The sequence below is a fragment of the Varanus komodoensis genome, unplaced genomic scaffold, assembly GCF_004798865.1.
Source record: "Varanus komodoensis strain SLA01 unplaced genomic scaffold, ASM479886v1 scaffold69, whole genome shotgun sequence".
In the NCBI taxonomy this organism is placed as follows: domain Eukaryota; kingdom Metazoa; phylum Chordata; class Lepidosauria; order Squamata; family Varanidae; genus Varanus; species Varanus komodoensis.
The window spans coordinates 103035-113430 of NW_025336334.1; the positions used below are offsets into that span (position 1 = coordinate 103035).

At 42.7% G+C, this 10396-nt stretch overlaps 1 protein-coding gene across 17 annotated transcripts in view; it reads right to left on the reverse strand.

The window, feature by feature from the left end:
• Positions 1-7712: 7712 nt before the first annotated feature.
• A4GALT (alpha 1,4-galactosyltransferase (P blood group)) overlaps positions 7713-10396 on the reverse strand; it is a 65478-nt gene continuing 62794 nt past the window's right edge. For all 17 annotated transcript variants that reach the window (XM_044450875.1, XM_044450867.1, XM_044450868.1 and 14 more), the window contains one exon: positions 7713-9423. In XM_044450875.1, coding sequence (XP_044306810.1) covers positions 8309-9423 — 1115 coding nt within the window. In that variant the 3' untranslated portion in view covers positions 7713-8308. The remainder of the gene's footprint in view (positions 9424-10396) is intronic.

Consider the following 10396-nt stretch of genomic DNA (forward strand, 5'->3'; position numbering starts at 1 on the left):
CAACAAGAACAACAACAAAGGGGGAATTGTCATAATAAAATGAGAAAATAAACAAGAGTTTCAGTGTTTCCTTGACAGGAAAAAGGTGTCTTTTAGGAATATTAGTAAGTTGATAATTACACAATTTTGAAAAGCCTGCATCTATGAGTCAAGGAAGCAGCTATAAATAAGCCATCAGAACTTCTGGCTTGTGAAATACGGGATAACAGGACCTTCTACTGTTCCTATAAATGCCACTTGAGGGCAGCAGTCTACCACTCTTAATTTGCAAGATGGGACTGAAGTAGGTCTGCACTAAATTAGATTCTCTTATTCTTCAACAATACTAATATTCACGTAGTATTTTAGTCACACTTTTCTTCTCCATAATAGGAGACTTGAGAACTGACATTTCTCTTTTCTGTTCCTCTAGCCACATGGTCTCAAAACCCACGAGTTTACAGGGTACAGAATATGTTAAATTGAACTTGCATTGAGTCATCCAGCTTTGTTGTCTTTGCCACAAATACTAGGCCTCACTCTTCACAGTCACTGAGACCCTCTTTTGCCCAAACATGCATTTAGAGATCACTTCATAATTTCTACCATATATTTGCAATGCATGGTGAGAATGGAATGCGCTCCCCAGAGAGGTCCGCCTGGTGCAGTTGTTATTTGTTTTTCAATTTATTTTTTGATTTTCGATTTATAGCCTGCCTTTTTTCCTACAAAGGGCTCAAGGCAGCTTACATCTCCTCCATCTTGTCCCCACAACAACAACCCTGTGAGGTAGGTTGGGCTGAGAGTCTGTGACTGGCCCAAAGTCACCCAGTTGGCTCCATGGCTGAGCGGGGACTAGAACCCAGATCTCCTGAGTCCCAGTCCCATGCTCTTAACCACTACGCCACACTTTTCAGTGACAGGCCAAGATCTTTTTATTTAAATGTCATTTTAATTGTTGAATTTATTTATTGATTTTATATTTATGCCGGGATGTCTCCTGATTTTTATGTATTTTTATGCAATTGTATAGTTATTTATTTGTATTGGAAGCTTTTACATTGTTATTTATTTTATATTGTTAATTTTATATTGTAATTTTTGTATTTTATTGTATTTTATTGTGTTGTAAGCCTGCCCGAGGCTTCAGCAAGGGGCGGCATAGAAATGTTTTAATAAATAAATAAATAAATAAATAAATAAGCTGCCCCAAGGCTTTTGCGAATGGGGCGGCATATAAGTGTTCCAAATAAATAAATGCAGTTCTTGCAACGTATTCTATGGCAGATGGAACTGAATATGGGCTCCCAAGCCACCAGTTCTGGACCAGTGTCATAGAGGAAACTGGGGTTAGGTAACTTGACTAAGGATAATCAGATACAAACCAGGGTAGCCAGAACTGAAGGCTACATATTAGCCTCATTGATGTCAACATTGATGCATTTTTGAATCAGTCCCCATATAGCCACTCAGTAGCGAATGGCTCTTCTCTGTTTGCTTCTCTTTTAGTAGCATTTGAGGCCCAGTTCCCACATGAAGGGCTTAATTTCTCATCAGTTCATTAGCATACATTCAATGAAAGGCAGCTGAATCATGTGACTCCACCAGCAGGGTCCAAAGAGCTACAGGGACTGTTCCATTCATTTATGGGCTTTTAGTTCCATCCCGTGTGCCTTCCAGCAATCCCTTCCCAGGGCCTGCATCTTAAGGGGCATTAAGTGTGCTGGAATTAACAGGTGGCAATGAAGGGTCATAGTACTCGTAAACTTTGAAGTGCAGGCACTTATCGCGACATTCCTCATAGCCACTCTCCTACAGACAGTACGAAAGTACAGGCAGCTGAGTTGATCCATACCAACAAGTCAGTCCTTGTAGAAGTCACCCCCATCAAAAGCAGGTATTTTGCACTGTGAATGAGATCTTCATTATCCTACCACAATCCAACCGCCCCAATATATCATTGCTGGGAAAATCCAGTGTTCCTCCCCAGTTACTGTGAGGAGTGTAGCCAAGCTCCACGGGAAAACTGAAAGGGGCAACAGTTGAGGTCAATTGGTCCTGCTAATTAAAAAAGTCCCTGCGAGACATCCTCTGGATGCTATGCACTTCAGCCAGAGCCTCTCCTGACTGCTTTCCTGGCTCCTATTTTTTTAAAAAGGAAACTCAGCTCCCCAATCAGTGCCAGAAAAGGGAAACATCTTGATTTCCCACAATGCTGTAGACAATGCCGTTTTAAAGGCATTCTGGGAAATTTAATTGGCTCCCAGCCTCTTGACACTGTTCAGAGTGCTTCTGTCACCAGGTAAGACCAACAGGGATCATCCACATAGTAGGGAACTCACAGTTGTAAGAGTGGCCCACCGGGGGAAGCCTAGCCCTTTCACTCAGGTGGGTCTGGGAGCACTTTGTGCTTCCTCATGAGGACAGGGAGATCCTGGCCATTGCTTCCAAGACATTGTAAAGTAAATTCTGTGTCACACTTGCCAATTATCATTTGAGATGCAGTGGACCAGTGATTAAATGTGTGAACTGGCCCAATCTGAAGATTCATTAGAATTTGGCTGAGTCTGGCCACCAAGAGCTCAAGCTGAAGCAGATTGCCACACGCAGCCTGTTTTATCCTCCATAACATAAAATAAAAAATGAAATGAAATGAAAATAGTGATATTCTTATCCGCAGGATTATCATAAGACTGAGTGAGATGAAAAAGTAATCTGCATGTTGATGGCTGAATTGGACTCCTGGGATGTCAAAGTAACAGGAGGGATGGTCCCCATGCAAGGATCTGAATTATAGTACTGCTTGGTAAGCTGTGCTCTTGCACAAGGAATGTGTTTCCACTGGGATGCTCAGAAAGATGCAGCTGGGTAGGTCTGCTACACCATTGCACCAGCATTCATGCAAGGCCTTGTTCAAGTGTAGCATCGGTGGAGAGAAAAGCATGGCAGAAGCAGAAGTGGGGAGTGGCGATACTAAATACAATATTCTCCACAACATCCAACCAATCCATCACAGCAGCAGAATCACAGAAGGTGAATATTAATTATCCCAAACCAAAAGTGCTGTTATAGGCCATGGTGTAGCCATGATATGGCTACAAGCGTCTGTCTGTCTGTTTGTTCGTTCATATTCCACATTATTAGCTCAAGGGCTCTCTATTTAGACTTTTGCTTCTCTTTATTGAACTGATCTGTAGAGATGTCCATTTGGTCAGTGCTGCAAGAATTGCTAATGTTTTTCTGGCTGGCCTTGTACAATTTTGAGCTGCTTCGGGTCTAGAGAGTGTGCTGAGGCAGTAACTGCGATCCATCACTTGCGAAGTACACTGCTGCCCCCTGTGGTGAGGCACTAGCACTACAGGTCAGCTTGTTCTTAGCAAGGTGCCCTAGAATGGCCTTCCCAGCCTGGCTGCCCTGCAGATACTTTGGACTACAGTTCCCAGGATTTCTAACAATTCCTTGGCCACATTTGCAGGGGATGGTGGGTGTTGTAGTCAACAACATATGGAGAGCACCAGGGTGGAGAAGGCTGTAACTCTGTCCACTTAGCACTACTGTTTGTTCTCTTTGCACAGACTAGAAAAGCTTCCAGGTCAGGTTGGGGCTTGGTTAAGTTTCTTTGCAGTGCTTGATTCTGGACTTTTGATCCCCCCTCCCCCCCCAGTGCAAGGTCAATGCAGTTCGCTGCCTGAAGCAGAGCTCAGCTGGCCTATCTCTCCTTCCCTGGTTTCCTTAGCATCTACACTTTCAAAGGTGTCGGCATGCCGCTTAGACATGAGTTCCTGCCTTTGTCTGCTCCAGCCCCAGGGGCTTCCTCTCTTAGCTATCCAGAAAAGCCAGCCCTTGTGAACCTGTTCCCAGTTCTTGGTTCTTCCTCAACACTGAGAGAGAGCCAACAATGACAGTGCTTGCCACTTGCATATTCTAAATAAATAAATGACCCCAGAAGCCTCCACGTAGTTTCAGTAAAGCTGTCCTACAGTGTTGTGGTCTCTGAGGAGTGGAGGAAATGAAGCTGTAAATTCATTTACAGCAATACACAGGGCCAGTCCTACCAGAGGGTAGAATGAGGCAGCCACCCCAGGCATCTGAAAAGGCAGGATATGGTTAGGGAGCCAGCCTATCAGCCTGCCCTTGACGCACAGAAGCCTCCATGCCCTCAATACAGCACAGTGGTGGCAAACTGTGCCACCATGGCGCCTCATGCCATGATATTTATCTGGATGGCCATAGAGCTGGGGAAGGGCAGGGAAAGAGGCTGCTGCTACACCAAAAGGAATCAACTAAGGGGAAGAAATTGTAGCTGTTTCAGTGGACTGGGAAAGAAATTGTAAGATCCTCAACACTGGCCAATAAGTTCCCCCACACAGCCATTATTGTGGCTGTGCAGTTTACATTTTTATATGCTGCCTCAAAAGTAAGATTTGCAAACAGAATGAATTAGTCTATCTTCTTCAACCTCCTCCAGATATTTTGAACTTCAACTTGCATCTGCCCTAGCCAGCATGTTCAGGAATTATGGCTTTTGTAATCCAAAACATCTGGAAGTTCCAAGAGCAGGTTGGGGAAGGCTGAATTAGGCATCGGTAGGTATACCAGCATGTATATCCAACAATGCATATGGGAAAGAGAAGGTATGGTTGCTGTCCTTTTCTGATAATATTATGGCCTACTGTAGCTCAATTCTGCACAGTGAGGAAAGCTGCTGGGAAGAAAATTGTGAATTGTGGGCTTTGCAAATACCCTGAACCACCAAAAAGACAAACAAGTGGGTACTAGATTAAATCAAACCACAACTTTCCCTGGAAGCAAAAGGCGTAACAAACTGAGGCTGTCATACTTCGGGCACATCAGGAGAAGGCAAGACTCCCTGGAGAAGGCAATCATGCTGGCGAAAGTGGCAGAAGAAATGGAAGACATGAGTCACCACAAGTCGGAGATGACTTGACAACACATAATTGTAACAACAGCTCAACTGTTGATGCTGTATGCTATTTATTTTATTGTATCAGTGCCCTGAGACATTGTGAAGGGCAGGATATAAAAGCTTTAAACAAACAAATTGCAACACTTGCCTTGGGAAAAATGCTGTGCTGACACAGAGCAGAAGCACATGGATTCATGACATGATGTTGCCAGTCTATGGATCTGATTTTGTAAACCAGTACGGCTATTTTTGTTCATGAGTAAATACACATGTTTAGTATACACAAGTGTTTTTACAGAAGGACTATCTTGTCCTCTAGTTGTATTCTCTGTCTCATAAGGAACCTGTGCCAGAGATGGAGACAGTAACTGCAGTGGGTGTGGTATTTCAAAGGGGACCTCTCATAGCTTCCTTGTCCTTTTGCAACAGGAGATCTTTGCTCAAGGGTTAGGCTTAATCTAATCAAGCGTCCAAAGGTTTCCTCCATTATTACCATCTCAATCTACTGGCAAATGCTTAGTGCATTTCCTCATTCAGAATTTTTCCCCCACTTCTATATATTTGAAACAGTTTGCCTGAAGAAAGCTCCTCTTTCAGTCTACAGTTCTCAGACTGTAGTCTGCAATCTTCTGATGTTAGCCTTGAGCACTGATTTGTACAACATGCAACCCCCTCCCCCGTCACAAACAAAACACACCCCACCAGCCTCATCGTTACCTGCCTGGAGCAAAAACAGGGGTAGGCAGGACTCTGCGTCATTTTTTTCTAGTTTCCATTTGCTCCTGATTTTCCTCCCAGCAGAAAAGAAACTTTTGAACACAAATAGAAAATTAAAGGTACAAAACAATATTTATTTTTCTCTTTGAAAACATGTGAAAGTAGAAAACAGCCAGAATACTCATTGGCTCAGTGCTCTATTCGTCCAACACAGTTTATCTGGGAAAGGCAATAGTTGGCATTAATTCAGAAATCAGCAATTTCAAGCATGCCTTTTACCCAGGGGGCAAAGGGAGGGGAGGGAGACAGCCTGCCACTGCTGCTGGGCCTGATCTTCTGTCCAGCACAGGGGAATTTTACCTGCAGTGCAGTGCAAACCCTCCCAAGCAGTCTTCCACTTGTAAAAATTCCATGTTTTCCCTCTGTGGGATGCATCATTTCTCTTATTATAGAAGAAGGCAATGGTTTAACTTGGAGTCCTGCCCTGCGCAGAGGGTTTGCTTCCATGGCCTTCTTGGCCCCTTCCAACTCCACTATTCTATGATTCTATGGTTAAAGGTACAATCCTGTGGACTCCCAATGTATTGGGGGAGGGGGGGTGTCATAGGATTATATGGAGTTGCTGCACCAAGCCCTTGAAACTTTGGACTGGAATGTCAAAGGCAGAAGTCCAACAGGGAAAGAGCTATACCACCTGCCTCTCTCAGGATGCAACTGGGCCTTGGAGAGCAGGGAAAGAGTCATGCTGGGGAGGATGCTGAGCCCAGCCTCCAGATGCAATAGAAACATAGAAACAGAGTGAGTCAGAAGGGGCCTCCCGGGCCATCTAGTGTGACCTCCGGCACCAGCATGGAAGGACCCAATGGAGGCTGCACCCACTGCCAGCACCTTTCAACTGGCGCCCTGTTGAAAATGTTTGAGGACCCCTGTTCTATACACAATCCATGGCTTTGTCCACTCTTGCTGGGTTTGGGTCTGTACATACTTGAGACTAGTCTATTTATCTCTCTTTTTACATTTTATGTGCTCCCTCTATGGAGATGTACCTTCAGTTATTATTAACTATTACGCTCCCTTCTCTTTCAACTTTATTCAGTTGAGAGAAGAGGAATCTTGCCAATTTGACAAAATTTTCATTTTCTTTGCCTTTTCCTCCTTCCCATCTCTGGTGAAATTGACACATATGAAAAAAAAGCCTTGTTCATTTTTACTGGCCCTATCTTTTGTTTTCTTTTGTTTTCTTCTTTTCCCAAAAAGGCATACTGTAAGCAGTGTGCATCAATGCTGGTGCTTGTAATTATGCTTTCACATTTTCCTCCCAAGAAGATGGCACAGATAAAACTAAGAAAGCTTTCCCTGGCTGTGTCAATTTTACCTGAGAGAGGACAATAAAGGAAATCATGGTTAAATGAATGCAGGGAAAACACAAAAAAGACTGCATTCATAGTCATCTGAAAATGCCATCGTATCATTATGGGACTCCACTGGAACCTATTCAGAGGGGAATATGGTCCACATCCTGGTAGCCTGGTCTGGAACTGGATGGAGCCAGGGGTCAGACTAGATGGCCCAGGAGACCCCTTGACTCACTCTGTTTCTATGTTTCTGTGTTACTCTCTCCTGCAGTATAATGCCAGTTAAAGCAGTTAAACCTTGTGAATGTAGCTTGTGAATAAGTATAGGTAGTCTAGCTTAATTCAAAACTGGAATCAGTGAGTCAGACTGTTTTCTGAGAACTTTCTTTTTAAAGCTCAAATCCAAAATGAGGAGCCTGTCACATTCCTAGCCCTCACTGGCCCCTTTCCTGGCAGCCATGCCGCCTTGCCCTGTGTAATGCCTCTGTTTCTCCCTCTCTCCTGAACACCTTGCCATGGAAAGGACCTCAATCCCAGGCACCCTGAAAACGTAGAATTCAACAGTGCCTGAACATCAGGCACACTGGAAACTACACGTCCCGGGGCACCTATGTCTGCTGAATATGATCATGCTAGGAGGATCCAAGATTTGAAGAAAGAAAGAAAGAAAGAAAGAAAGAAAGAAAGAAAGAAAGAAAGAAAGAAAGAAAGAAAGAAAGAAAGAAAGAAAGAAATCCCCAGGTGGGGCAGTTAGATGATGTTCCAAGCATAAGAAGAACTTCTGGGGACTTCTGCTTTGCCACATTATGAATCACTAAATGCACAACGTGGCGAAGCATTACTCATTCGTCAAGTTCATATAAGAAACCAAGTAAAGGCAAACTTCCATGACATCACTAGTAGTAAGACACATTAACAGAAGCAGGAAAAGTTTCTGACATGATCATTAAAATATGAGTAAATGGCATGTTATTTCGACTGAAGGAGTCTATTACCATTTTAACACCAGAGAAAAGATGGCAAACATGGTTCTGTAACCGCACACTCTCCCAATCCCCTTTTTGCCCTTTCAAAGTGATTTGTTTTCTTTTACATCCAGGCTAATGATGATGAACAGAACATTACAAATGTTGGTTGATCCTCATAGTATTCTTTAGTGGAACAGCCCAGCCTGGTATAACTCATCACCATTCATCTGCTTTTTGAAATGTTGAATTGGCAAGTCATCAGCTTAGTGATAGGTGCTGTTGCTTCTAGGTAAGAATGATATTAGCTCCCCATGGCTGAATACTTTGGTTGACATTCAACTGTATCCATGAGCAGGTAGCTGCTAGATCTGATAGATCTTCATTAGACTGTATGTAGAAGGGCAGTAGCGGTAATGCAGTTGAGCTAATAAAGCCTTAGAGGTGACCTCAAATTGGGTGCCTTGACTTTTCTTATTCCACACATGCACTGCATAGGTGTTTTTAAAATGCTTGGGAAGCTCTGAAGCCTCCACTGCTTCAAAATACTTTTTCCAATCCTGCCAACGGATAGGATAAAAGGCTTCTTGTGGCAGGACTGTGACTCCCCGGCAGCTTTTGCTGCTCTGGAGGCTATGGATGGAACACCACTTCTTAAATATCCGGGTGAAGAGCTGTGGGCCCTGGTGGCCCCAAATCCAGCGGTTGTAATTAGCCACAAAATCCTGCATGCAAAGCTCTATAAAGTTGTGTTTGGGCACAAATGAGAGAAAGGCCCCGTTGAGTACATATTTTGATTGCATACCAAGTGTATTTGTGAGGTTATTCAAGTTCTTGAGGATGATAAAGTCTGTGTCTAAGTAGATACCACCAAATTTCCACATAATGGCTATTCGGCAGGCATCTGAAAGGATGGGGAGGAAATATGGTTCCCACCTTTGCTGAGCCTGAGAATACCAGTCAGCCAGGGGAGTGTCCGAGAATAGGTTGATCAGATCCAACTTTTTGAATTCAAGGTTACGGAAGCAGTTGAGCAAGGAGATGCCCAAATGTTTGGGCAAAGTATTATTGTATTTTGCCAATCCCTTCATAAGGACCACAATTCTAGACTCCGGATGGATCCTGGCTGCTGATTCAACAGAGCACATAAACAGAAAGTTGGGGTTTGTTCGTTCAGATGTTTCCAGGAAGTATATGTCCTTTGGTAATGTAGAAGACCATCCAGAAATCAGGGTGGGAGGAGAAGGAGGACACTTAACCTCTACAGGCAGACTGTAGTGTTGTCTCTTGTCATTAACATACTGAGTGATTCTCCAATAGTACATGATGGAAATAAAGGACATGAACTTAAAGGTGATGATAAATACAGCCCAGAGTTTGTGATTTGAAACCACCTTGTTTAATTTCAGCACACAGGCAGGCACTTCACACATCATCTGCTCACTGCAGAATGCTGAACTTTTAGGAAAATCAGAATGAGCTGCAAAAAAAAAAAAAAGGGACCTTGATTAATAAATAAGGAAACACATGGAAGTGACATGCTGTATTTTCACATAGAAGTGAATGGAAATAAATTCTCTTCCTAAAATTATTTATTTATTTATATTTCCATTTCTATGCTACCAGTTACTTTAAAAGTCCCTAAGTAGCTTACAAAATCACAAACATGCATTTTTCAATATGAAACAATTCAAAATTATAAAAGCCTTAAATTTTTAAAATCAAATAAATTATAAATTTTTAAATTATCCACAATTATCAGTGAATGTTCGTGCTGAATATTATCAGATGTGCTTTAAATGACTGTATAAATGTAAAATGAATGGCATTGTAGTGTGTAGTAATAAAAATGTGGGACCGGGATGGAAGAAACCAAAATCAAATCCCTAGTCAACTGTGAAGTACAGTGAATGTCCTTAGGCCATTCCATATTTGAACCCCAACCTATCTGTCAGGATGGTTGTGAAGATAAACTGGGGAGAGAAACATATGCTATTTTCAGATCCTTGGAGATATATGGAATATAAAAGTTATAAATGAAATGAAAGCTGGCATGCAATGGTATTAGTAATAAGATATCATATTTGAAGTCTGCTGAAACAAAAATAGTACGTGCCAACAAATCCAAGCCACTTTACTTTTTAGGTACAAACTGTATAAATACAATCACAAGTCCTAAGTCTGAATTTTTGCATTCAAATGTGAAATGATGCTAATTTAAGCACTTTGTAAACATTCTTTCAGCTCTCAGTTTGCAAACATCCTTTCATCTCACTCTGGTTGCTGACTCCGAGCACAGCAGAGCAAGCTGACCCAGTTGGTCTTGGGCTTCTGGGACATAAGTAGCCAAGCTCCCGGGGAGCAAGCGACTGGAGAGAGCAAACAAGAATTTGGTGGCAGAGGTCAAGGGGGTGGTCCCTAACATTTTTTTCCAATTGTTTCTCTTCTGTATT